General features: G+C 32.1%; 2 protein-coding genes and 1 long non-coding RNA gene across 6 annotated transcripts; 2 read left to right on the top strand and 1 right to left on the bottom strand.

The window, feature by feature from the left end:
- Window positions 1-778: 778 nt before the first annotated feature.
- Window positions 779-7,610, bottom strand: LOC110996496. The gene is made up of 6 exons (XM_022264198.2): window positions 7,476-7,610; window positions 6,246-6,482; window positions 4,218-4,411; window positions 3,424-3,548; window positions 3,020-3,195; window positions 779-1,209 (listed from the first exon to the last, which is right to left on the bottom strand). The coding sequence occupies exons 2-6, from the start codon at window positions 6,405-6,407 to the stop codon at window positions 877-879; spliced, it is 990 nt and encodes a 329-aa protein (XP_022119890.2). The 5' UTR covers window positions 6,408-6,482; window positions 7,476-7,610; the 3' UTR covers window positions 779-876.
- LOC123690346 lies at window positions 2,275-3,165 on the top strand. The gene is made up of 3 exons (XR_006751027.1): window positions 2,275-2,633; window positions 2,752-2,941; window positions 3,029-3,165. It is a non-coding gene; the product is annotated as an uncharacterized LOC123690346 (long non-coding RNA).
- A 746-nt stretch (window positions 7,611-8,356) lies between the features above and the next one.
- LOC110996513 (serine protease nudel) lies at window positions 8,357-27,704 on the top strand. Of its 4 annotated transcripts, XM_045634364.1 has the most exons (28): window positions 8,389-8,476; window positions 9,346-9,375; window positions 9,603-9,700; window positions 10,613-10,720; window positions 10,796-11,251; window positions 11,334-11,385; window positions 11,602-11,703; window positions 12,430-12,540; window positions 13,062-13,294; window positions 15,391-15,545; window positions 15,802-15,929; window positions 16,465-16,645; window positions 17,611-17,897; window positions 18,123-18,421; window positions 18,591-18,706; window positions 18,785-18,944; window positions 19,046-20,060; window positions 20,133-20,302; window positions 20,374-20,487; window positions 20,566-20,743; window positions 20,863-21,288; window positions 21,995-22,183; window positions 22,543-22,693; window positions 23,663-23,831; window positions 24,139-24,333; window positions 25,091-25,322; window positions 26,640-26,768; window positions 27,347-27,704. In XM_045634364.1, exons 3-28 carry the CDS (start codon window positions 9,613-9,615, stop codon window positions 27,654-27,656), a joined length of 5,754 nt encoding a protein of 1,917 aa, XP_045490320.1. In that variant the 5' UTR covers window positions 8,389-8,476; window positions 9,346-9,375; window positions 9,603-9,612; the 3' UTR covers window positions 27,657-27,704. The 4 variants fall into 4 exon arrangements, with proteins under 4 accessions (XP_022119925.2, XP_045490319.1, XP_022119924.2 ...); XM_022264233.2 differs by lacking the exon at window positions 9,346-9,375 and having other exon boundaries at window positions 8,357-8,476; window positions 10,799-11,251; XM_045634363.1 differs by lacking the exon at window positions 9,346-9,375 and having other exon boundaries at window positions 8,357-8,476; window positions 23,663-23,820; window positions 24,137-24,333.
- The last annotated feature ends 202 nt before the right edge of the window (window positions 27,705-27,906 follow it).

Below are 27,906 nucleotides of genomic sequence, written 5' to 3'. Positions count from 1 at the left end.
AAAAATTATAAGGAGTTAGATTTTAGTATTGTGTATTTTTCGAATCAGTTTTTCTGAAGAACATGACAAATTGACATTAAGTCCGGCAGTGCGTCTTAAACAGTATTTAATTAGAAATACTAATAAAATAAAACTTTTTGAGTTTTCTATGGTATCTTGTTTAAGCGTACAACGTAATTTCGGGCAGTTAATACGTAATACATTTGCGTCACCGTTGGAAAAGTAAATTAAACACTTTTATAAATAAGATCTCCATTAGCGTTTATTACGGCAATAAAAATTCTCCAAAGTAGTCTTAAGAGTTACGTTCGACCCCTACCGGGAACTCATATTTCTTGATGTATTAATTTTAATCTATTTCAAACTAAAAAGGCATTGTTAGCAATTTACACTAAACTGTATGAATGAGTGTATGCAACTGATGATATGTATGATTAAAATGATGCAATCTATATGTAACTATGTTTGTAAACATGTTTGCATGTAACTTTAAAACGTCGTTCAATTTTTAAACTACGGCCTCTAATGAATTATTATATATAAAACAGTATGTTTTAATTCCCATATACGCTCATTGGGGTCCGTAAACACATTTTAAATAATATTTTTTGTAAAAAAATATTTTCTAACGTTGGATTTCTGCATGTAAAAAAGTTCAATCGGTTTTAAACCGATGCCGAAATTCCATGTTAAATGTTAACCCACTAAAGGCACATTGAAACAGCGGATTGAGAGTAAAAAAGTGGTGAATAGTAAAAAAACTTTTATTTTGATCACTAATACACTACTACATCTTTTGGGTATATAATATAGTAAACATATGAATATATATTGGAAATGACACTCAATAGAGCGTTAAAAAGATGATAAATTACATCAAGTCGAAACGACATTAGGGGAAGCATGAAAGTTCAAACCATTATATGGCAATTCAAGTGAATATGTGGCTTGCACCTCTCCCGGGTGCGTTGTTAAATCAACTATAGGTGTATCTATAGGTGCAATATTGAGACTATGAGGGAATTCGCGATCATGTTTATCTTTCGGCTGGGATTTCGGTTTGATATTAATGGGACTTATCAGCTTATCTTGACCATTTTGTCTTGCTCTGAGATTTTTTAAAGCGGTAAGCAGACCATCGTTACTTCGTCTGTCGTAGTGGTCGTATGGGTAGTGATAGTATCCGTAGTTCAGCGGAGTTGAAGCAATCTGGAACAAAACATCTATTAAGCGGTTATCTTTGTTAGCTACCATCTACCTTTTACGTACAAAGGCTTTCTATACAGTTAGTGATTATCTAGTTGATAAAAGGGCCTGGGACTAGTGCTGGGCAGGCTACTTGTATTTGTTTTAAATATTGTAGAATTGTTTAATGATTTGCTTTTTTTCTTAAATGAGTACCGAGAGTTTTTTACGCCGGCTTTTTCTCTCGGCCACCCTTGTCTTCTTTGCCGATGAGTAGGAATGCCAACAGGCTCGAATTTAATGACGTGGAATAAGTGATACCATGATGATCTTATGTTCCAAAATAAACGTATTTTCTTTTTTTACAATCAAAAGGCAACATTCAATTGTTTTGAGTACGTATTATTGATATTTGAGACAAGATTAAAACAGATAGAAAAGACAAATCAGAAATCTAATTAAATTAAGCCCAGTGATATTTAATACAAAATATTACTGAAATTCTTAACAAAATATTTAGATATCGAGCCCGACAAACTGTTCTATAACGTCAGCGATTATAGATGTATGCAAAGTTAAGTTATATGTGTGCATAAAAATATAAAGATTATTGATGCACGTAGCAGGGGATCGAACGCAGCCCCTAAGGGTTTAGAATCGAATACATCCAGTAACTTTAAAAAATATTTATTTCACACTTCGTTGCTAGAAAGAAATACAAATAACACAGTACATAAAAATTACAAGGGATGCAACGGGCGGCCTTATCGCTAACAAGCGATCTCTTCCAGGCAACCCTAGTAAGAAAAGAAAACAATAAATAAAACTGATGAGTGCACGAAGTGCATAACCAGAAGTTATATAAATTTTTTTTTATATTAATCTCTATAACCTTAATCTAGAGAAAAAATAACAATATTAATAACTAACTAAATACCTGATAAGATTAAAATAAATTAGTTGCAAAACGATGGTTTATTTTAGTACAAACCAAAGTTGTATGAAGACAATTATTGTGGTTAATTAAAATAATGTCCTACCTTCCCCATGTCATGTTGCCCTTTTTAACGCAAAGGGGAAATTACCGCGTTAGTAATTATGTTAAACGTTTGAATTTGGAACAATTTTATTGAATTATCTGTGCGAGTGAAATTAAATTAACAACGTTGAAGTTGATTAATTTACAAATTTATGTTCATATCAAGAATAGATTCATGACATTTGTTGGTAAAGGTATTTACAATCTCAAAAACACAATTTTTCCCTACATTTTCATTAAATTGTATTATAGTACAATGCAGATAGGAAAGATCATGTAATAGATGTATATAAAGCTGCCTGAGTATGAAAGATGCATAAAAGTGGATGTGGTTACAACGGGTATGTGAAATGTGGCAGACCCATATCTGGCTTCGTTTCACTGGCAGTTATTTATAATAAAAATGAAGGTATCGTATTGTGTTGGTATTAAGTTTATGTTCATGTTTTCCGTATAAATTTGTTTGCAGTGTGTCATCCACGAAAGATTTACTACTATTTAATAATATGGTCCTTGTTTCCTTCCAGTATCGCTTAGAGCAATGTAAAACTATCTATATTAACATATATTGTACTCATCAGTTACTCATTCTTTGACGTAGTGTTGGAGGTATAGGTGCTGGGGGTAACGAAAAGGAAAATAATTTAAACGAATTAAAGAGATTGACTGCTGTTTAATTGTGATCGGTCAATACGCGGCTTTAGTCCAACATGTGTGGTAAATGACTTTAAACGCACTGTTTTGTCTTTGGTCGTTCTAACCCACGTCTCTTGGGTAAAGCAAAATTGTAATTACCTTTTTCAGACCCTGTATAGAAGCAAGAATCAGAGCCATTTTAGCTAGAACTAAAGCCTTGCCTCCAAGAACAGCTAGAAACTGGAAACCCATTGGAACTAGCACCATACCAAAAGAGACGATTCCGAACATCATCATAGTCAGCATATGGTGGCGGCGTCTTCCTCTTTGTTCAGCTAAAAATTTAATTAATTAAATACTGTTTTATGTGTAGTCGATTTTACAAATGCTTTTTAAGGTTAAGTTAAATAGAGGATACTTTGTTTTGAAATAATCTCTTTAAATAAAAAGGTTATTGTTTTTTAAAGAGTGGTTTGACATAAAAGTCTTCAATTGTCTTTATATTTTACAATGTTAGGAATTAAAAATAGCTAAATAATATTAGTAAAAGGACAGAACAAAACCTCTTTCAAGGAATTTATCATCAGTAAATTCGAATTTGATAACATGAGTTCTCAGTACTCTCCCAATTCTCTGAATAGCTAAGGTTCGCCAGTCTTCTTTCTCTAAGTCCGTATCACTCCATGGGCTGAAACAGTCGTATTTTATTAATGTACTAAGTATTTTAGGACCTTGATGTGGTATTTTTCGAGCCCTACCTTACCCTAGGTTGTTTTATGACGATTGATATTTGTTAATTCTTCCATAAATATGTCAATATAAAATTATTTTAAGCGTTTATATAAATGTAGACTATGTTTATATACTTAGTACAGATTTACTCTTGCTACTAGAATGTATTCAGCGTACTCTTTGTAAACACACGTTTAAGTTCCAATTAGAAGTTAAACTTGAACAATGCTAGTGAATAAAATAGACTATACAACAGACAATTTAGCTGGTACACAGACAGAAATGTGGTCACCCAGAGTAGAGAAATATGTACGTATATAATCCAAAGATATTAAATATAGTACTTATATGTTATAGTGAAACGGAACAATGCTTACAAAACTATTTTCTGTTATTGCTGAAAGTGGAGCTAATGTTTGCGCAATTTAATTCGAAACCCACTTTTTATACGACGTTGACAAATATCTTTTGGGTCATTCACTCGCTCGCTAATAAAATATATTTTCTTTGTATTCTTTTCTAAAAAGTGGAAATTAAAAATGGAGTGTTCGTTGCCTTCAAATAAAAAGTTTTTTTAAAGCCATATTCTAAAACTGATAATTCTTTTTTTAAAAATAGAACTTACCTAGACTCATTCCCTGTCAAAACATGACCCGCTCGATCAACAAGTTCAAACCTGACCAAATTAACTCCTTCGGCGATTGGTATTATATCCATATTAAGTGTCCTATCTATAGCTCTAAGTGTTTTCAGCTTCATACATCTCACGAATTTAGGATAATACTCTTTACGTTCAGTGACATCTTTGATATCGATAACCTGAAATTTGGATACAACTTTTTTAATCATTTTAAACCATACGTATCTGGTATATACGAGTATTATGTGCTAGTATAAAGTAAAGTGCTTAAGATTGAGAGAAGTTTATGTACCAGTTACCACATAATTTATAATTACACCGTGATAAACAAAGATATTATTTATTATCAAGACATTTAAGAAATTACGTTACATTTACATTATATTTCGTTTACATGAATTAAGGTTTGGTATATACCAAACCTGTTATGGATATTCAGAGTAAGACTTAGAACAAATTACAACTTCCGTGTTTCAAATGAAATAAGTTTTTAGTTTTAGACTGACGGAAGTTATCCTTAACGCTAAGAAGTTCATTAGCGGCTTGTTTTTAGAATTAGTCTGTTCTTCAAACGTCCTACGTATAAGTACGTACTGTCTTACGTATAAGTCTTTTTTTTTTATATGTTTTTAAAAAGAGCAATACGGCTTTTAAAAACGTGTTTAGTTATAAGTTTGTTACATTCTAGGAAAATGTCCACTGGACATGTAGCACTTTTAATGTAGTTAAACATATTAAAGAATTTTTGAAATTGAATTGAATTATGTGAGAAGAAGACGGTACTCCAGGGCAGCGTTGGCTCGATCAAATTCTATCCAACAGTTTTTTTTCCATGAAATACGATGTAAAAAGGTCTAAAGTCAGCATGCATTTTCACATAAATACATATATTCAAACAAACTATAGTATCAGACTAGATGCACTTTTTGAAATTCTAATGTATAGAGGCAGAACCAGGAATTGAACTTTGTTTACTGACTAAAAAGTTACAAGATATCAGAAACGTGTATAAATAATAATTTTGATATAAGAAAATCGTCAAACTACTTTAATATAAATAATATATTAAACGTTGTATTTTAAAATCTTATGAACACTTTCTGAGAATCCAGCGACAAGTATAGAAATTTTAAATAAAAATATTCCGTATTTAGCTTTTCATCCAGTTCGTTCAACCGCAAGAAAATAATGATATAAGCATTTTATTATGGATAAAAGGGAAGGTTTTTCATAAGTTAATCCCACGATAAATCCTTTTCAGACAACAAATTTTGCTAGACATTTAACATTATGTGAAATTTTTCTTAAGACTGAATTGAATGTCCCGTGAAAAAATATGGGTGGAGCTACATATAATTATTTTTATTCAATATCATTCATCTTAGCCTCATCATTATATTATTTCACATGGAATCCATTCAATTTATGTTACATGAGAAGTTATCAAAATAAATAAAATCCAACTCAACTCGCCTTAACCAAAAGTTTAGAAAGATAGCTTACGTATGATTTAAGTGTCTGTCACTATGTTAATAATACCGGTTTTCTGTGTGTGTTCTGATTTTAATACATAGAAACAATGTGGTAAATAGTGATATAGGGATAGTAACTAGTGGACACAGAAGCGTCCCATTACTAAAGCAGATTATGGAGATCCGGAAGAGATTACGAAGCTTATACAAGATGAACGAGGACGCCGTTGCTATATTGTACATATAGATGTTTGAATACAATGTGGACGTACATTTAAGGATTATGTATCCCTTAGCTTTATAGTTTTCACAAATACATTATATATTTGTTTGGAAAATTCACAAAGAAAAACATCGTAATCCCTAACATGGCGTTCCATTTCACATTCTCAGCACTAAATTAATACAATGTAATTACTTTATTACCTTTTTAAGAAATAATATATGAACAATGTTAAAAGATATGTATATGTAGGATATATTTGGATTGGATATATTCGGGCAAGCGTTGAGGGTAAATTACACTTGATATTTGACTAACCTTTTTAGAACAATCCCGCCAAAAAATCTTAACCATATCACCGCCTTCAAGCCACAGGTCAGCTAAAAATCGGCTTACATAGTGTTCAGTCTCCTCTACTTTTGAAACTGCAAAACATGATTTCAGCGCAACAATGGTTACGATAATTGTAGCAGCTTTCATATTGAGATCAATCCAATACTTCCATTCCCTTGATAGTATTAATAGAAAGAATTTTCTCAAATATTATATATCATCCTGAAATATTAACGGCCGTTGTAATAAGTAAAAAATGTTTTAGACTATTAATCTTTATTTGTTAAGTGTTTTTTTACACTTAATTGCACCTGACACGATAATTATATACATCAATTCAATCAAAAGTTTTATTGCTTAAGCAATTATTTTTGAGTATCATACGCTCACAATCTTAAAAATCCAAATATAAGTCAAATAACATTAAAATCAATCAATCCTATATGTACAACGTATTTTGAAAATGCTTTAAATGTACTAAAGATATGTTGGACCACGAACTTAATTTTGTTTGATAAAGAATTTTTAAAAAAGGTAGTCAAGAAGGTAGATACGAGTTGATACAAATTGATATCAGAATTAATTATACGCAAGTTATTATTTCATTACAACTCGATCAAAGTTGTTAACTGATTTAAACTTTATCCCAGGATATTTATACATTTTGGAAGTTTCATATTCCTAGCCTAGCCATAGCCTACATTGTCATTTTCTAACAACAATCTTAAGTTAAATTCATTATCATTTCTGTTTAGGGATGAATCTTTTATATATATATATCTAACCTGTGAGGCATAACTGGCTGATCACATAGATACTTATGAATAATAATTATAAAATGTTACTGATCTAACAATATTGTTACGAGCTAGATTGGATCGGTTCTCCTAACGATATATTAGACAAGTATGTATATTTGTAAACCGACAATTGGATGTTGCATTCATAGCATTGCGTCATGAAATTATTAGCAGATACGTTATTTAGTTATTTATTTATTTGTTTTCATGTTTAGGAGCTACTTCGAATTGAAATATTTTTTGTAACTCCTCTGAACACTCCCGTGATAATATTTAAAACTTCAAATAGTAATATTATTTTGTCACACTTGTTAATCTTTGGGTTTTGATAGTAGGTAAAAATATTTAGGGATTTACGCCTACCACACCAATATTAACATTTAGTTCTTTTCCACTCGCCTACGCGTCTACTTACCATAAATTCCTGGACCGTTTTAACCCTCTTTAAGTCCAACGCTGGTCAAGGTTAACCCACAAGTGATGGAACCCTGACCTGTATACATTTTATATCCACCTGTTAATAATTTAATAGCTGGCAAATTATTTTGATACGCACCTACGCATGGCTAAGTGGAGTACCGCTTCAATTACATAGATAGAATTATAGTCCGTGGATGCATTGTAGTGCATAGTTAATGCTAACTTTTATTCTTCGGGAATCATTAAACCGATAATACAAGAAATAATTCGGATAATACAAGAAACCAACATTATATAAACTTTTGGATAGTAACCTATATATGTGACACTAAATACCCACTTACTAATAATAAGGATTTTTTTATCATTTATTTCAAATTTCCTTATATGGCTAACGATCCCAGAATTACTACGGCCATACGATTAATTGTTGAAAATATAGATAGATAGAGATATATAGCTGGTAGATATTCCTCGTCGTAGTGCTAAAGCTTATGGGTCCTTGGCCTAGTCCTATTTTGTGCTTTGTGCATCTAGTTAGTGGATATAGAAGAGTCTTTTATCTATGCTTCAGCTTTCTACATATAAACTAATAATGTAAAGAAATTATGACATTTTCTGTCTTTTATTAACTATATATTGTTTAGAACTCTGACCCACTTAGTACCGAATATGTTTTGCGAAATCTACCTCATTACTTAGCATATTAATTACAATGGAATTTTCTCTATCGATTCTTTGAAATCTTACCAGATAGTTTCAATGCAATATTTCAAATTAAAGTAAATTAAATAGTACAAAAATTGCTCAGCGATTTAATTACAATGTAACAATACAGGTAGTGTAAGCAAAATGATCCGAGAATCAGCAAATTACATGTACCTATATTTTATTAGTCTTTGTTCTGGCTTGTATGCTGCAGGTCATTTCATCACAATTAAATTATGACGTAGACGTTAGTGTTGTGTTTGTGGAAATTCGGGTTCATCTTAACAAGTAAGTACTTCAATTATTAGAGGAAAATGTATGCATGTACTTTGCAAGATCCAATGGGAGAATGAATTAGCAAAATCGAATATCACTTTTACATGAATACAGCTTATACTAAAAGTCTTCTCGTCCGTTCTACGGCCTTGATTTGAGAACCGTTAGTAAGTTTTGACTGTGTGTGTTTTTTTAATAAGGTAACGTGAATTAGATTTTTGAAGTTGACAAATCATTATTAAAAAGTATCTCTTGGCATACTAACTTAAGGGAATCCCTCTTAATGATGTATAAGTAAATCATTACACTATAGCTGTTGCATTATTAGGTTATCTAACCACAATTAGTCAATACGGATGGCCGATCGCATAGCATTGGCACCACATTTCAATTCCGCCTAATCACTAACGCCTACTACGTGAAAATGCCAATAGTTAAGAGAGTGATTTTTCTACGGCAACTCAACCTATCGCGGTAATTGTTTTGAATTTAGAATCTGGGCGGAGCGACTGAAAGCTGTAAATTTTATCTTAACCATAGTTAAATACGCACCATCATTTTACAGTACGGGATTCCCAACATTGGGGTCGGGTGTTATAACTTAAAAAAATATTTTTTCTATCAATATGCCAAATGTATATAAAGTAAAGGAAATCAAGAACGTACAACTGTTATTATATACCTAACAAACAATGACAAACAAATATTACACGACCCACCAAATCCCAAATATTTCTCTTAAAAGCTACAATTCGCTAACCTACCCTCAAAGGTCGTTTGTTTTATTACAATGTACGTAATAACCGATATTGTTTCGGCTTATGAGTAATATCAATTGTAGATATTACTCACAATATTAACTCGGAATATTGTTCTTTTAGACGACAAGCAGTTGGCAATAAGTAAAAGAGGTAATGTTTAAATATTACACTTTCAAGTACCAATATACAGATAAAATAAATATTGTTCTCTTTACATACACTTTCAAAGTAATAACGTTTTAATTTAACTTTGACTAATATAAATGTGACTTACAGCAAATAACGAGTAAATCGAGTATTGGGTATTTAAATTATCAAATCATCTTTTAAATAACAAAATGTTGTCTCGTGTTGAATTCCTCTTTTCGCAATTTCAGATATTTGAGGATGACGTTTACCGGTAACACCGTGGACGTTGATGTAGTTAAAACATTTCCTGGACTACCTATGGAGTTGGCCGAACCAAAGAGAAATGGTATGCATAAAAGTTTATGACGTATGATTAAATACAAATTTGTAACCGACAAAAAAAAGATAAGCGTGTCTATTCTTTTGATCTCTAACGTTTTAATGGGAGCCCTTTATATTTAATAAGAATTACTGTGTTTTAATAATCGGTGCCCATGGCAAAAATAATTTGTTTAATCAAAGAATTAAATACACAATCTTAAATAGTACCAAAAAAATGGCAGCTTACTACTTACTATAAGTATGGAAAATATGAAAAGGTTCCGTAGAAAAATTCCAATATAGATTCCAATTACAATATAGTTCGAATTTATCGGAAACACGAATACATCGTTCGAATAGTATTCGTGTAGTTATCAATACCAAGTATATTTTATACGAACTACAGCGTTAGAGCAGTGTTGACCTAGTGGTTTCAGCGTGCGACACTTCTCTTACATCTTAGGTTCGAAACCCGGCTGTGCACCAATGGACTTTCACTCAAACGGTGAAGGAAAGCATCGTGAGGAAGCGGATATATCTGTGACTCAAATAGTCGACGCTGTGTGTTGACACGACAGCGTCGACTATTTGGGTCTTCTTATTATATATTTTCCTCTTCTTGAGAACAGGAGGATTATCACCTACTTGCCTATCAAATTGAAATAAAATGAAACAGATTCAGGCATCCCGATGGTTAGGGCCGATCATTTACTTATTTATTGTTTTACAGCGTTCGTGCTAATATTGAGCATGGGTAAATGCGAATATTTTTGGCAAAACTATCCATAACGTTATCTTTATAGATAATTGTGTAATAAGTTGATCAATAGTTTACTTAAAATAATATAATTATTCAATTGTTATTCGTCGGCTAACAAACTCTTTTATGCTGAAATTAAATTGTGTCAGCTTATTAATAAAATATTTATCATTCCAGCAAATACGAATGGACAAATATTCCTTTTAATATTGCATAAAGTCTTACTGTTCGTATTTATTTTTGGATGTCTTGTAGGAGTATACGTATTTGTATTAGGTGGAGGTGGTAAGTTGTTCTAAATACAATTAAGAGTACTTTAGTTAATAGAATATCTTTAATGTTTATATTTTTGTTTTCTAGTAGAAAATCTTTGCAAAACAGAAATAATTGTGGTAACTCAACCCGTCAACAAATCTATTTTAATCAAAGATTTTGGAAACAATACGAAACTAAGACGCAAACGACAAATCTTACGAATAGACAAAAAGCAGTTTGAAAGAGCTCAGAATAAAAAAATCGACAGGGCAGAACAAATTGTTTCCGATTTTTATGCTTTATGCAATGAAAAGCCGCATAGAAGTGCGTGCAAGGAATTTGTTAAAGCTTTAAAAGTACTGACGGATACCAAAAATAGTAAAACAAAAGAAGAACAAAGGAAAGGCGAAATATTCAAACGAGATGCTATTGCTGATACTCAATTATCCGATCCAGCACTAGAACTAAATCCGAAAGGAGTTCAATCAGAAGCATTAATAGAAACAAACAATAATTGTCTACTAACACGTCTTTTGAGGCAAAGTGGACCATACTATTACGGTAGCATCTTTATGTATCATTAGCCGACTATATAAATATATTTATATAGCTATAAATTTTTTACAGACTTTAATATTTTCAGGATATGACAATTTCAAACCGGAATATCAGCCCGATTTACTCACTTATCCCAGGTACTCATTATTAATTATGTTTCATACAAAAAACATTATTTATTTACAAAATATACATACATTATCCTTATAAGCACTCAGACAATATAGATTGGTTATCATAAATACTGACTTTAATAGTCTACTGGACCTGTAACTTCTCACTTCACTCATTATTCGACGTGTATATCAATATTTGTATATATTAAACTTCAGTAATTATAAGTGATTTTCCAGACAAATTCCGATGAGTTTTTTGCCTCCGTATGGAAGAACACACGAAGACATTCAAAAGCCGCACCCTCAAGACTTAGAAATTGCTCTAAATATTATGTCAAAGTAAGTTTTATTGATTTTACACCTTGCTTAAGTTAAACCAATCTATCTAAAGAAATTTAAATCAATGAGTAATTTTCGCTGTACTACACAGATCCTTTTCGGATGCGAGGCCCGTCTATCATAGTAACATATTATCCGCAAACACTGCTTTTCTACAGTAACGCCTTTTACTCTGCTGTTGATTCATCATTAGGATTAATTCTATTAAAACTACTCTATTTTTATATATTAGATATCACTTAAAAATACCCAGTAATTTACCTAAAGTACTTTTTTACAAAAATATTCATTTTGATTTCATTCGAAATAGTATATTATTTCATAATATATTTGTGCTTCACATCTAACAACGTTTATTATTAAACAGTCTTAGTAAATGGAAACTGCCGATTTGGTTGAGCTCTGATCAAACCGGAGATTTGGATTATCAATAGCCGTGAACGATAAATGTTTCAGGTTGAAATCACGACTATGCTTGTTTAAATCAATTGAATAAACTCCTCTCCTATAGATAATAAAGAAAAAAAATTGGTATCCCAATTTTTCCAATTCACGAACTTAGGGTAGAGAAAAATCATCTCAGTTACAAAACAGCATTTTAACTTAAGAATTGATCTGTCTCGTTTTATCAAAGCGTTAATAGAATTGAAAGCAAAGGACTAATGTGTAATTAAGTTAAGACGTTGTTATGAACAAGAAAGTGAGCGCTAAATTAACTTATTGCAGGCAAGTTCCTTCGGAGATTTTTCCAGATTATCCTCAAGGGCAGCTTGGGACCAAGCGTAAGATTAAACCACACCCTCAAGATATTGAAACTGCGATGAACATCAAGTCAAAGTAAGTTTACCTTTATAAATATTAATAACTTTTCTTCATTACGTCTGGCTGTCAAAGTTCATAAATAATTCAAAAGTATTACACAGTAACACACGTATTCACATTTTATTTGTTCTGAGCTATGTAAAATCTAATTTTATTACGATTAAATATGAAATTACATAGTATATTTCGTCTAAATTATGAAGTAGCAACTCAGAGATCAGCTTTAAGATGTGTTTATTATACTATTATAAAGACTAAAATATTTTTTTTTAAATATGGGAATATATTTAGTGTGATTGACTCTGGCGCATTTAAAAAGCACTGGTACTGTGAAGGAGAAAACAGTCACTATTAGTTACGTGCCTATTAAAAATATATCACGAACAGATATAAAAATCTGAGGTTGACCGAATAATCACCCTTTTTTAGTTATTTCATAGCTTACAGTCAATATATTGATATAAATATGAATATTTTAGTAATATCCTATAAAACATTTTTGGTTATCCTATACTACACATTCCCATCATTCACAGTTGTAGACCTTCCGTCTCTAAAGATAGCTCCGGGCAACGTAATTGCCCATCTGGTACTACAGCCTGTGATAACGGAGACTGCATCAAGGAAACGTTGTGGTGTGACGGAAATGTTGACTGTGAAGATGTGAGTGACGAGACACGGTGTAACTGCAGGGAGCGTGTCGATAGAACCAGGCTTTGTGATGGATATTTTGATTGCCCATTTGGTGAAGATGAAATGGGTTGTTTTGGTACGTTATTATATAGGTACCTTACATAGTTAAATTCTATTCAATTAAATTAGCTGTTAGTGCTAAATTTAGATATCTGTTCATAAAAACCAATACGTTTTCACAAAATACACTAAGTCTCGATCCTGGAACTTAGAGTTAGATTCATTTTGATTTTCTTAGTTAGCGTAAAAAAATCTTATTATATATAACATTCTTATTACTTTTTGCGACTGAGGTACAAACTAGCCGCTGCGGTCTCTAGCAGATTGATCAGCTCTGTGGAACACTCTATTTCTCAACATAATTCTGAGTCAAGGCCAATTTCAACCACAGCACACACGCATACTTAAAACGAAAAAAATCCTTAACTATTGTGATTTTGTGTGTTTCTATGTGTCTATGTCTAAAAGGTACACAACACAGTAAAATTTCTATTTAAGCCAGTATTACAGATTTTATAAGTAATTTGGGACTTTTTATTCAATTTTAGAATAGTTCGATTAGTCCCGAAGTTATCAGTGTCGATAGACAATTTTACAAATGACGTTAAAATTTACAGCGTCTACTAGTATATAGATCTAAAGACTATACTTTTAAACGTAACGATAATAATAACTATTTATGCGTCTTCAACTTTCTTCTGGGTTTTCCTTTATGTTACTACAATGTTAAAAAAAACAATATTATTTTAACATTATTCATGTAGTGTATCTCAGAAAAATAAGATTTTGTAAGATATTTATTTTCTTGTTACGTTCGCCGAAATTATCATAATAATATTCAATGAATGACGTATCAAAGATTTTTTGTATTGAATATAACAAATATCCTAAGACTAAAAGATTGATTATAATGTAAAACTAATCGAACTACCTACCACAAATATTAAAATTAAAATCTAAGTCTTTATACCGTTTCTTGAATGCTCCTGTGATAATAAATTATTGTTATTGCTTTGATTTCCATTCATAAATTTGTTAATGATTAAATACAAAAATATTTTTTTAATACAGTTGCTCAAAAAGTGGCATATTGCAGGGAGGTATAGCGTTCGGAAAGTGGGCTATTACACACTTGTGCTTTTTTCTTTGCCATTCCCGCACTCGTGCGTTTTCTTTGCCAACTGTCAAAACAATGTGTATTAAAAAGAAAAAACCAACCACGAAGGTTTTATTAAAAAGATTCATAGAAGTTTTTATGATATATGATTTCTAAATATTATAATAATTGGATTCAATAAGGTCGATTAGGTTTCTTTTCATTTCATATCAATTAAAAAAATATTAAAAAGAATTTTATAATATATGCAAATACGTATTTTTAAAAAGTTTACTAATAATTAGATTCTATAAGTTAGGTTAGGTTTATTATATTTCATATCAATAAAAAAAATATTAAAAAGAAAAAACTAACCATGAAGTTTTTACTAAAAAAAATCACAGAAGTTTTTATGATTCATGCAAATATTTTAAAAAGAAGCTATAGCTATTTGTTTAAATATCAGATTTAATGATTGGACTCAATGAGTTAGATTTGGTTTTCTTTCAATAAAAATAGTCTACTGAAGAATTGGCTGTATGGGCCAAGTTCCCTTTTCCTACCCAGAATGGGTGAAGAAAAGAAAAAACAAGCTTTGCTCATATTCTTTGCGGTTGGCGCCATTTTCCAAAAATGTTCTTTCGAGTTGAGTTATTTGTTGCACTTGATGTACATGTGATTACAAATGAGTAATTTCGACGATATTTTATTTGAATGTATACCACCCGAACGCAGTATAAAATGCTTCGGAGAACAATTTACCGGGAACATATAAGTCGCTACATATCTACGTGCAACGAATTTATTCCGTAGAGAGAATAGAAAAAAAGCAAATAGTTTAATTAAATTGCTTTATTTTTTCGCAACTGTATTAAAAATAGTCGTTCAGTACACGTGCGGAACCGTCATTGCAACTTGTCCCGACTGTCAACCCTCACCTTCGGCTGCGCCTCGGCTCGGGTAGACATTCGTCGGAACTCGTTGCAATGACAGGCTTTCCGCACTTGTAATGAAATATACTATTTTGGCTGGACACACAAAATACTAAATTTAAACGTAATATGAACTTTTTTTAGGTTGTAGCGAAAATACTTTCAGCTGTGAAGTTTCGGATGGAACTCAAAGCACGTGTTATACAAAAGAACAAAGATGTAATAATATAAACGACTGCCCGAACCATCAGGACGAAAACGACTGCACCATGTTAGCACCAAGTCTTCATAACAAACCTGTAACTATTTTTTTTATTTTGCTTTTGCTTACACGATAACTACATATTTAAAATATATGTTAAGGAATAAACTTAATGTTTTGAATGATTTTTACCGATCAACTTCAGCTCAAGAAATTTCGCAATTTCGCATCTCATTATCTTTTATTTAAGTCTTGTTTAGGTGTTTAGACATCGCAGATTTCGCAACTCTAAAATGTGTAGAAAAAAACAAGTATATAATTAAATAATAAGTGACCAACCACGTTTTTTATAGCTCTTTGGAATTTCAAATACTGAAGGATACTTGCACCGAAATTTTAAAGGGAAGTGGTATGCAGTCTGCAAAAACCCATACATGTGGGCACACGATGCCTGTCGGCGCGAAACAGGTCTTATTATAAGGTACTTATATATGTTATAAATTAGTTTTTTGCAATATATACTCTTAAAAGATGATTTTTGAAATACCCTCTTTTGTTACTTTTAAGAATTTAGCAATTGTACCTTCTAGTCTATATTTTAATTTTGCCTAATAGTGTGTGCTAATATGTAATGTAAGTATTTCTCACTACTGTTGTGTGTATAAGATATAAATAAACTGCACTTCTGTACGTGTACAGAAATACAGTTAATACAGTACAAGTTATACGTTTTTGTCGTAACAAGATAAAAATCTTTTCATAAATTTTATTCTACTTTGAACAAAAACGAAACTAACAATGAAAAAATTTATATATAAAAAATACGTTGAAAATTTTGTTATAACGCAGTTTCTAGTTAAATTTTTTTTTTACTTAAATATATAAAAAAAACTAAATTTCTTAACATTATTTTTCCCTAACGCGCCAAAACAAATATATCTTTAAAAAAAATCCACTTTTGTTTCATTCCTTTCTTCCGTATAAAGCCAATATTTATGTCATTATTATTTTTACAGACCTCCATACATCCAAGAACACAAAATTGATCCATTGCTAAAAGTAAACTACATTAATACAGCGCCAGGCGGTCTTATACATAATAGTACGAGTTGTTATAATTCGACTGCTATATACGTCACGTGTCCAGACTTACTGTGCGGTACAAGGATATTAACATCTTCACAGCTTATAAGAGAAGTATTAACACTTTATTTCTAATTACCTAAGGGTTTAAGAGTTCACTTTTGTATTTCAGTGGTAATCAGTTTTTTGGATGACACGTGTACCTAGTAAGCTTTTGCTCCTAAGGTTTCTTAAATAATTAACTTTATTTGGGTATAACAAAATATGGTTGTGACCAAATTATTCTAACGGTAACCTCAACACTGCTTAGAATGTTGTGGTTGACTAGATTAGAGTTCTTCCGTGCTAAAGTTGTCTTCAAAATACAAAAGCGTATATAAAGATGTCGGACGGACAGGGTTGAAGCCTTCGATTGCGAGTCACAATCGTTTGAATCACTATGCCAACATTGCTGTTTCAAACTGTTTTCCCAATTTTGATCTCTCACTACCGTTAACTATTTTGGTTTGGAGGCAGGATTTAAATAAACCTCTGTGATCAAAAACCTAATCACTAATTAAAGTCTCTTTAATGATACAATTATTGCTCAAATTTAATTACATAAATGGAAATCTTTAAGTAATTTTCCATTTGAACTTTCAAAATAATTTTCAATTTCTGCTTTGAACATTTTATCATGCCTTTCAAGAATTTCATTATACTAATAAATATTATATCTTATTTTGGAATACACTATTAAATTGCTTCAAACAGAACAGTTTCAATGAAAACAAACAAATAGAACTACAAATAAACAAATATAGCTATTTATGAATAGAAAATCAAAAAATAATATCATGATGTCTGTATATACTTGATAGAAACATACAATTTTGTAAGTAGCTCGCGTGTGAATTTATTATTCCCTATATAACAACCGGAGTATCTCTGGATATCTAAAATATTTCACTGTTAGAATTTTACATTTTTCCTTAGTAACATAGATTATAGTGTTTTCCAAAATTTAAAATATGTTCAGCCGCGTAAATCAAAAACATGCTGCAATCAGTGTTACATTAATAAGTTAAAAATATTTTCAGAATGCTGAAAATCAATTGTTTGGACGCAACAAACGATTTCTTTTACACAAACACCCATACCAATTATTCTTTTACGAACCGTTAGCAAGAGCTAAAAGAGATATGACAGCAGATGGTAATCGTGAGAGTAGAAAGAAAAGAACAGAGAGCAGAGTTGTGGGAGGAAAACCAAGTCAACCAGCCGCTTGGCCATGGGTAGTAGCTTTATACAGAGATGGGCTTTTTCACTGTGGTGGAGTTATCATCAATCAAAATTGGATTATGTCAGCTGCTCACTGTGTTAACAAGTAAGCTAATATCAAGAATAAAGGACATCAAAGAAATGTTTCCATAATCTAACATACATAAAATGTAGTTCTTAGCTATTTTCTTTCATTAAGTGTCTACGGTTACAATTTCTAGTTCTACTCCAACTAAGCATCGGTAGGCTCTCTTATAACAAAGTTCCATCTTCGATCTTTAACCGCCCAATGATTCTTCCTATTAAGTTGCTGTTTACTCTTTTATTTCAGATATTGGCAACATTATTATGAAGTACAAGTGGGCATGCTACGTCGCTTCTCATTTTCTCCACAAGAGCAGAATTATCGTGTATCCCACGTCATCGTAAATCAAAACTACGACCAACACGATATGAAAAATGACTTAAGTCTTCTAAAAGTCAAGCCTGCAATTCAATTTAGCCGCTGGGTCAGACCTATATGTTTGCCAGGACCTGAAGTGGCTGGTGCGGATTGGGTATGGGGTCCTCCAGTAGGCACTCTGTGTACTGCTGTTGGATGGGGATCTACAATTGAACACGGGCCAGATCGTATGTTATACTTTACCTGTTACACTACCGATAAACAATGTTTTTTTTTAAATACTTACATTGAACTAATTCATCAACGCAGATCTACGTATATCTCCAATGTAACAAATCTCAATTTGCAAAACTTAAACTTTATGTAGGGAAATATTTTAATTGCCTTTTTTTACAGCTGACCACTTACGAGAGGTGGAATTACCTATTTGGGAACATTGTAATCATCGTGAAGATCAAGATGGTAATGAAATATGTGCTGGTCTTGTTGAAGGGGGTCGAGATACCTGCCAAGTAAGTTTAGTTTCCTTTTGTTTTCAGTTTCATGTCAATATGTAGAGTAAATTTGTATCATTATATGTTTCATTAAAGGGTGATAGTGGTGGTCCATTGTTATGTCAAAATCCTGCCAACGAACACCAATGGTATGTAGCCGGTATTGTAAGTCACGGGGATGGTTGTGCACGCAAGGGTGAACCTGGAGTATATACTAGAGTAAGCCTTTTACTCCCTTGGATTAAATATCACATTAGTAAGTATTATCCAGATGGTCTTCTTAATACTTTATAACCATATTGTGAAAAACTATATCTCTCATCAAGTAATTAAATTAAAATGTTAACTATTTTTCAGCCTCAAGAAATTTGCCTAACATTAAACCTAAACAAGAGTGCCCTGGGTTTAGATGCAATTCGGGTATAGCCAAATGCCTTCCGAAAAGTCGGATGTTTGATAAAATAATAGACTGTTTAGATGGTGAAGATGAATTCAATTGCGAAGAAAATCAGCCAAATATATTTGAAGAAATACTATCTATTCCATTTAGTAAAAATGCTAATGTGTCTGCAAATGGAATTAACAACTTAATAAAAAAAGGTCCAGTCAAAATGAATATATCAGAGCCGAATCAATATTTGGCTTCTACAAATCAAGCCATTGTTGCTACTACCGTAACTTCAGAAAATACAATTGTCAAAAACACGTCAAAGTTAATTTTAGCTAATTCAACTGATATTAATCATATTACTAATAATAAATTATTAAACGATACTAAACCAAACAGTGTTAAAAATTACACTGATACATTCTTACCTGATAATACGACTCCTAATACCAATGATGAATTAAGTGAAGAATTCACAGATGATCCTATTGATTTTCCAACTACCACCACAGAAACAATATACATGAATAATTTAGGCACACACCCACCATTCAACTTACATGGGGAATCGATGCTATCAACCAGTGCAAGTAATGGTAACATATTTTTAGAAACGGAAACAACAGTAAGTACTTTATCTAACAATAATACGAGTATATTAAGTACTACAGAAAGTATTCCAACTTTACAAGGAGAAGAAACTAAACTAAATAGTTCAGCCACTTCAGAAAGACTTTTTATAGAAAATAAACAAACAACGACTTTTTCACCAAGTGTAGTAGATGCAAATACCAATTTGGAAACAAACATTAAGCCAACAAAGGAAAATGTTAGCGCAATATTAGAGACTGTTCCACCTGAAACGTCGACAAACATAGATTATTTAAACAATATTGTTCCCGAAATCGAAAATATAATAAACACTGTTGAAGCAACAAAATACAAAGCGAAACACAAACCACCTATACACTTTCGATGTCACAAGTAAGTGTTAATTTTATAGTGTTAGTTTTAAACTGAATAATCTCCTTATTTATACACCAATATCTGTTATAGAATTCCCCAAATAATTTCTTTTAAAAACCGATGTGATCACAAAGCCGATTGTGAAGATGGAACGGATGAGTTAGACTGTACTTGTATTGATTACTTAGCGACCTTCGAAAATCAATTAATATGTGATGGGAACTATAACTGCGCGGATGGTCAAGATGAAGTCGATTGTTGTACGTATCATGTTATGTTCTTGTATTCTATGAACGATTTTATGGACTACTACAATAATCTTAAATTTTAGTTGGCTGTGACAGGGACCAGTTTCTTTGTAAACGTAGTCAAATGTGCTTATCCATAAAATACGTTTGCGATGGGAAGCCACAGTGTCCATTAGGGGAAGATGAGTTAGATTGTTGTAAGTGATGTTTTTTTTTATTATTTGAATACAGTATCCTAGATTGTAATTTATTAATGTCTTTATTATTTTTTCAAGTCGCACTAACGAATGGAAAAGATATTCGTTATGACATTGATGGAAGACCAAAAGTTCGTTTCGACGGTTTCGTAACTAAAAAGCAAAATAACGATTGGCACGTGATTTGCGAAGAAAATATGTCGACATACGAACAAGAGGAAGCAGCGGTGCATATATGCAGATATTTAGGTTTCAGGTATTTCAGATTTTTTACATACAATTTAAAATTATGATTAATTAATTATTATTTATTTTGATAAAATTTAAGATAAGCTCGAATAACTTCATATATATAACGAATTATTTGTTTTACAGCAATGCAAACTCATATAAAATAAAATATGTTAACGTCAAAGAGAGTAACTTGCATGAATTACCAGATACAAAGAGAAGCAAAAGAAATAAATCAGACGTAGAGCCAGTAATGGTCGCTTATAATCACTTTGATAAAACCAAACAAAAATCTAGGAATGTCATTATATCAGAGCCTGAATTGTTGAAAGAAAAATGTTTACCGAACGTAACAAAAACTTGTATGACTTTATATGTCTCATGTGATCAGTCTTTATACACTAATTTTGATGTGCCCCAACTCTTTGAACGTACAGCAGTTGACAATGTTGTTCAGCAATGGCCATGGGTCGCAAAACTTTACACTAATGGGGTTTATAAGTGTACTGGAGTGCTTATTGATGTGTCCTGGGTTTTGTTTAGAAATGAATGTATAAGCACTTTGAATTTGTAAGTATTTCTGTTAAATTTTAATATTACTTGTATATTTTGTTTCTGTCGAGGAGCCATCGTAGTAATAAAGTGATTAATCTTATATCAGTTACCATCACGCAGAATTGAAATTTTAGGCAATAATGTAATTATCATTTTCAAACTTGAAATTCAATGCGTACTGGGCACTAAGCAAATATGTTGATGTTACTGTACAACTTAGCTTCGAGGGATACCTTAAGTATCATACTTTATTATGTTCAAAATCGACGGCCTCATAAGGCTAAGAAAACAAACTATGTGAACTTATACCTACACTACTACCTATCTGAGTTTTGGCTCATGCAGTGTACTTTATCGACTTTAAAGGAAATTTTTGTTTATCTGTCTTTTGTATAAAAAAGTAGGCATACAGGCTGAAGGCTCTCTGATGTTGTGACACTGCCGCCACGGGCTCTCGTACTGCCAAAAGGCTCGTGTGATTTGCAATATAATTACAAAATCGTGTTTGGCTTTGTTATGTATAGATAAGTTTAGTGTGTTTGAAACCCCGAATTGAGAAGTTTTAAAATTAATTATTGTTTCCGCGGCAATTGGGAAATTGCCTAAGAACCTCATGTGGAGGATCTTTATTGATATTCGTTCGTTAGTTCGTGTACACATTTCATTACATAAGTTGTGTAAATTATATAATTTTCTAAGCATATTTCAATTTTATTCACAGGCAAAATCCTGGTTACAATACAGTTGTTTTAGGATCACATAAAACGCTTTTTTCAACCAAAAGCCTTTACGAGCAAGTACGTAAAGTTGATGGCGTGAAAGATTTGTATAACAGTAAAGCGGTTCTCTTACATTTACAAGAGCAGGCGGAATATTCCACAATGGTGAAACCGATGATTCCCTCCACTGTGTGAGTTTAATGGCTTTTAAAATATGGGCCAAGTCCATTTATTGCTTCCTACGTAATATTTTTTATTCCAATAAATATTTTTCTTACTAAAATGTAATAAATAATTACTTACTTATATTAACACAGTTTGTTGAATACTTTACAACTTACAAGATTACGAGTGGGTTGTTAAATAATATTAGAATAAAATTAAAATTTTCATTACCCTACCTAATTATCGTTTTTTTTTGTTTTTAGTAATGCATACGTGAATCATTAAATGCCTTACAATATTATTTAATTACATATATCATTTAAACAGTCAAAAATACTCGCTACAACAAAGTCAGTTATATATTGGAGCTACTAATATTTTTCAGATATATGGGCAATATTGAAAGGGCATTGTGCGTAGCAGTTGGTGAGGACGTATTTAATAACACAGTCAGCTTATTGGTTAAGGAAACTAGAGAAGGTTGCAGAGGTGATCAAATTTGTTTCGTGAGGCAGTCAACTATAGATACGTGTACGGTAAGTGATCCATACGTATTATTATAATATATATAGTTACTAATAGATTAAGGTTCTATATTTTAGTATAAATTTATTTTGTTTTTTATATAACTTCTGCACTTCTTGCATCCATCATTTTTTTTATTTTATTTATTTCTATTCTTACTAGGGTTGCCTGGAAGAGATCGCTTGTTAGCGATAAGGCCGCCCGTTGCATCCCTTGTAATTAATATATTTTGTGTTATTTGTATTTCTTTAGCAACGAAGTGTAAATAAATAAATAAATAAAATTTAATTTTAAATAACGATTTCCTTTGAGCATTATCAGTATCGGCGGTAAACTTTCAATTCTGAGGTCGTGCTCTCTGGACCATTGGTCTTTTATATGTGGATAATTATTACTTGCTTCGACAGCGAAGGCAAACATGGAAACGGCATGTCTTAAATCCAAATATCAGACGCATAAGGCTGAACCAGTCTAACCTATTGTTAAAGAAATGGACGGATATAACTAAGAACATAGGAACACACATAGCGTCACTGGCTTATTATCTTTGCTAAACAGCCATTAAACGAGCCACGAGCGTTGGCCTAGTGGCTTCGGCGTGTGACTCTCATACCTGAGGTCGTAGGTTCGATCCCCGGCTGTGCACCAGTGGACTTTCTTTCTATTTACGCATTTAACTGTTGCTCGAACGGTGAAGGAAAACATCGTGAGGAAACCGACATGTCCGACCCAAAAAGTCGACGATGTGTGTCAACACTGGAGGCTGATCACCTACTCGACTATTAGATTTAAATATGATGATGAAACAGATTCAGAAATCTGGGGCCAAGACCTAAAAGAGGCTGTAGCGCCACTGATTTTTTTTTTAACAGCCATTGAATATTTTTCCTTCCAAAATTTGCCTAAACAACAATCACATATATACATATAACGACAAACCAAAAACAGGGATGTATTTTATTTATTATCTGGATTTACAGAATGGTTATCCTGTGAAGCGGCCTTGGGCTGGAATAATCACTTGCCATACAAAACAAGGCTGGTACCCTGCGGCAACATTTATCGAACCGGGGGGCGAATGTAATATAGGCAACCTATTAACAGGCACCGAAATTGAAAATTTAAAATATCAAATAAAATACATAGAAGGTACGTGTTTGTTATTTCAGGTTGATTGTTTTCCACAAATTTTGTCCAGTCATGTATCATTCATATTCAAATGCTTTTGTTAATACTTTGTTCTCTGAAAATTATACCTTGTTGATTAACGTGGTTAATCAGTTTTTAAATGCTAGTTCGTATGTTCGTAAAGGCTAACCCTAAGAAAATTATTACTCAAGCCTCTGAAAATACTCGCTAAAACATGCTGATCATATAATAAAGGATAATATCAATATTATTAAATAAAAGTAGCTCTACGCGTAGGAATAACTTAACTGTATATATTGATACACAGATAGGCCGACCATGCCGATAAATGAACTAGAGGAGGGAGAATGCGATGGATCGCGATGCGAAAGGGGACGTTGTGTGTCAATGAGTCAGGTCTGTGATGGCGTCAGGCACTGTGAAGATGGAATTGATGAGACCCCAGAGTCATGTAAAAGAAAGCACATTATCTGCTCTAAGGATCCTCTACATAGAGGTTGTGGTGAGTATTAGTATAGAACTGACTTTAAACCCCGCAATTTCACCTTCTTTGATTATTAACTTTAATTCAAACGAACAGTTCCTGATACTAGCGTGTTCAAGATTTAGTATTCATGAGATAAATTTGGTATTAATTTAGATAAATCTTAATATATATATTTCTTGTGTGCGTGTGTATACTCCTAAACGACTGGACCAATTTTGATGAAATTTTTTGTGTGTGTTCGTGGAGATTCGAGAATGGTTTAGATTCGCAATTTTGTCCGCTGGACAATGTTTTTTTTAATTAATTAGTACTTGTTGATTTTGGAATGTTTTACATTGGATCCGACAGACGGCGCTACCATCGCACTGTCAAATTTTAAATAATATTCGAATTTTAATTTTAGTCTGTCTCGACAGTTAGCGCTGCGATCAAATTAAAAAAAAGTTTTGTTATCATTGTGTTATTGTAGACTATGTGCTGGATCGTTAGATATTGTCATAACATTTGAATAATAATTTTCATCAAAATGGTCCAGAATGTTTTAGCTTATTAAAAAAAGTTTGAAATTTTCAAATTAAAGACGTATAGACAGGACAACGTCTGTCGGATCCGCTAGTATAATGTATAATGCGTAGATTATTATCGTTACATTTATATTTTTTTTAGTTGCTCCATATTAATCTGAAAATAAATTATTGTTGTAAATATAGGATAAAGGTCAAAGGATGTAAGAATCGTTTTTCATGAAGCTGTAATTCAAATTATGTTTCAGAATGTCCGGTAGGTCAACTTAAATGCCGAAATGGACAGTGCATCTCCAAAGAGTTATTCAAAGATGGACACCCAGACTGTTCTGATGGGAGCGATGAACCTGGCCAAACAACTTGCTCTGACTACCTTAGTAGAGTAATGCCCTCCAGACTGTGTGACGGAGTTCTACACTGCCACGACAGAAGCGATGAAGATCCTTTGTTCTGCAAGTGTTTCGCTAAGAATGCTTTCAGGTATTTATAATACATAGTTTTTTTCTCTGTGGTAATTTGCAATCAGCCCTAAGGATATGAGCGAATTTGTTCTGTGGTGCTGTCACATGGTTTTATCTAAAACTTTTTATGCAATGCACATTATTAGTCTATTTTGTTATCTATACTAATATTATAAAGAGGAAAGGTTTGATTTTTTGTTTGTTTGTATGAATTGAATAGGCTCCGAAACTACTTGGCAGATTTGAAAAATTCTTTCACTGTTGGAAAGCTACATCATTCCTGAGTGACATAGGCTATATTTCATTTTCAAAAAAAATAGGCATCCTTACTAAAATTACGATAACATTAACATTTGTTTATTATTTGATACAATTCTAACAGATGGCGCTGAGTTAAAGGTAGTTTAGTTTAGGTCCGTGTCGTGGTACCAACGTTTCACATAAGTTCTCCTACGGTTTCCCTTGATTAATTTACTACTATGTAATATAACAAAAACCTTAGCTACAGCAACGCTTGGCCGAGTCTGCTAGTGTTATATAAACTTAGTAAGTTGTCTTATTTTTCGCATTAATATATTGCAAATAGCATAAATAAAGGTAATTATTTCGTAAAAGGTTTTCGTTTTACGGTCAGATGGGTTCTAGGTACGCTACATCCACCTTTCGAGTTCCGCTTGCTTGCATTTGAAATTATAGTGCCATTCAACACTTGACCGACTCCTCAACAACTCTTTGTAGTTACTAGAACACAAAGAGTTGTTCACTAGAACAATCACTAGATTACGTACCTGTAGTTTTGAATTATTGATACATATTATATTAACCTTATATGTTTTATACTGCTACGTTTCGAATTAATTTTACTCTTACCTAATGATGTGACATTAAAATATATTGGATTTTATATGATATTGAATATGTATACTATTGAATATAAATAGACTTTATGACCTCTAAAATTACCAGTAGATATAGGTGTGTTCTAAAATGGATGATGGTAATTTTTAGGCCTTCTATCTCACTTGGGTGGTGCCTCTTCGTTACACATGCCTCTAATTGTGTATAATCAAATTGTAATTATTTAAAACAGTACGATTATATATCCTTTGTTTCGACTTCACTTTGACAACAATTTCGTTATACTTATACAAAGTCCATTAAATAGGATTATATAACAAATAAAGGCCAAGTACATTACCTGCTATCTAAATCGTACCCATATAAGTAAACTAATCATCAACGTGATTCGAGTTTAAATCTAATATCCAATAGTCACATTATACAAAACCTTTAAATTTGTAACCAATTAATGATAACCGAGAACTTCGTGATTTAGATGTGGCAAAGATCCTTCCAGTGAAGACTACTGCATAGCGACGGATATGGTATGCGATGGAATACCAGACTGTCCAAATGGAGAAGATGAACGAACGTGTATTGGCCTCAGCGCACCTCAAGGAACATTGTAAGGCACATTACTATTATTTATGAACATTATATGTATCTACACCTGGTTTATAGGTTGATTTAGTTGACTTAATAAATCTCTAAATTTCTTTTTAAAAAATCGGATTCAGCATGATCTACAAGTATTAAATGACAATTTTATAGAAATAAACTAACTTTGAGACTTAACTTAGACAAAACTTCAAGAAATTTTAAAAATGTGGTTTAAAAAAGTAATGTTATGAAAGAAACAGTTACGTTTAAAAAGTATTATATTTAAGCTTTTATTCTGTATCACTAAAAGCAAGCAATTTGAACCTATTTAATCCAATTAATAAAGCTTTCAGTACGTTGGAAAGTGGACAAAAAGATAATAAGATTCCTTATTAATTTCCATAAGCGCAAATCCGCGTAACTTATTTATAAATTAAAAATTAAGTTCAATGGTTTGTTACGTTTTTAGAAATATCAGAGTATATGTTGACTGGCTAATACTAGATACAATAATTGTACATCTCTTGAGATAAGCGATGTGGATGTTTATTTGATTCGAAATATATAAGTATTATTATTCTGTAAAGCTTTATTTATTTCCAGGCCTGGTATAGGCGAAGTAATACTTCGTTCCCACGGTGTGTGGTACTCTAAATGCTATCCGACTGAAGCGCACACGAAATCGGAATTAGAAGACATATGTCGTGAAGTAGGGTTTATAAGCGGTCATGCTAAGCAGCTCCCGACGCCAGAGAAATCCTATCCACACAACAATATCGTTGTGGATGAGTTTTCCGACATCCCACTCAATAATAATACAAATATACGACTAAGGAACTCTCATTCCCCTATCGCACGTGGCACGCTTGATCCTTTAGCTAATTGTGTCCCACTTTTTATAGAGTGCTTATAATCTGTTTCGTTTATTTTTATCTTAGGTTAATAAATATATTCGAAGAAACCCATGTTTTGATTCTATCTGAATTCCTATAAAATAATTTACACAAGGTCACCTTTACATTTCAATTCGTGACTAATATTTTTATTTCTAAAATACAAAAGTATAACACTACAATAATAAGGAATTATCTCCTGAAGACGAATTAAATTAATTAAATGTAAAAAGACTGATCAAGCTTATTGAAAATGAAACCTATTTTATA

Source organism: Pieris rapae, chromosome 2, assembly GCF_905147795.1.
Source record: "Pieris rapae chromosome 2, ilPieRapa1.1, whole genome shotgun sequence".
Lineage (NCBI taxonomy): Eukaryota > Metazoa > Arthropoda > Insecta > Lepidoptera > Pieridae > Pieris > Pieris rapae.
Note: the sequence above shows the minus strand (reverse complement) of the source record. Positions and strands in the feature narration are given on the sequence as shown.

Excerpts from the sequence above, each read along its gene's own strand:
- LOC110996496 (XM_022264198.2), bottom strand. The coding sequence starts at position 6,407 with ATGAAAGCTGCTACAATTATCGTAACCATTGTTGCGCTGAAATCATGT. Across the intron at positions 3,196-3,423 it reads TGATAAATTCCTTGAAAGAG|CTGAACAAAGAGGAAGACGC; the intron begins GTTTTGTTCTGT and ends TTAAATTTTTAG. Across the intron at positions 1,210-3,019 it reads CTATACAGGGTCTGAAAAAG|ATTGCTTCAACTCCGCTGAA; the intron begins GTAATTACAATT and ends GTTTTGTTCCAG.
- LOC110996513 (XM_022264232.2), top strand. The coding sequence starts at position 8,394 with ATGCTGCAGGTCATTTCATCACAATTAAATTATGACGTAGACGTTAGT. Across the intron at positions 17,898-18,122 it reads GCTGCTCACTGTGTTAACAA|ATATTGGCAACATTATTATG; the intron begins GTAAGCTAATAT and ends CTTTTATTTCAG. Across the intron at positions 22,184-22,542 it reads CCGATGATTCCCTCCACTGT|ATATATGGGCAATATTGAAA; the intron begins GTGAGTTTAATG and ends AATATTTTTCAG.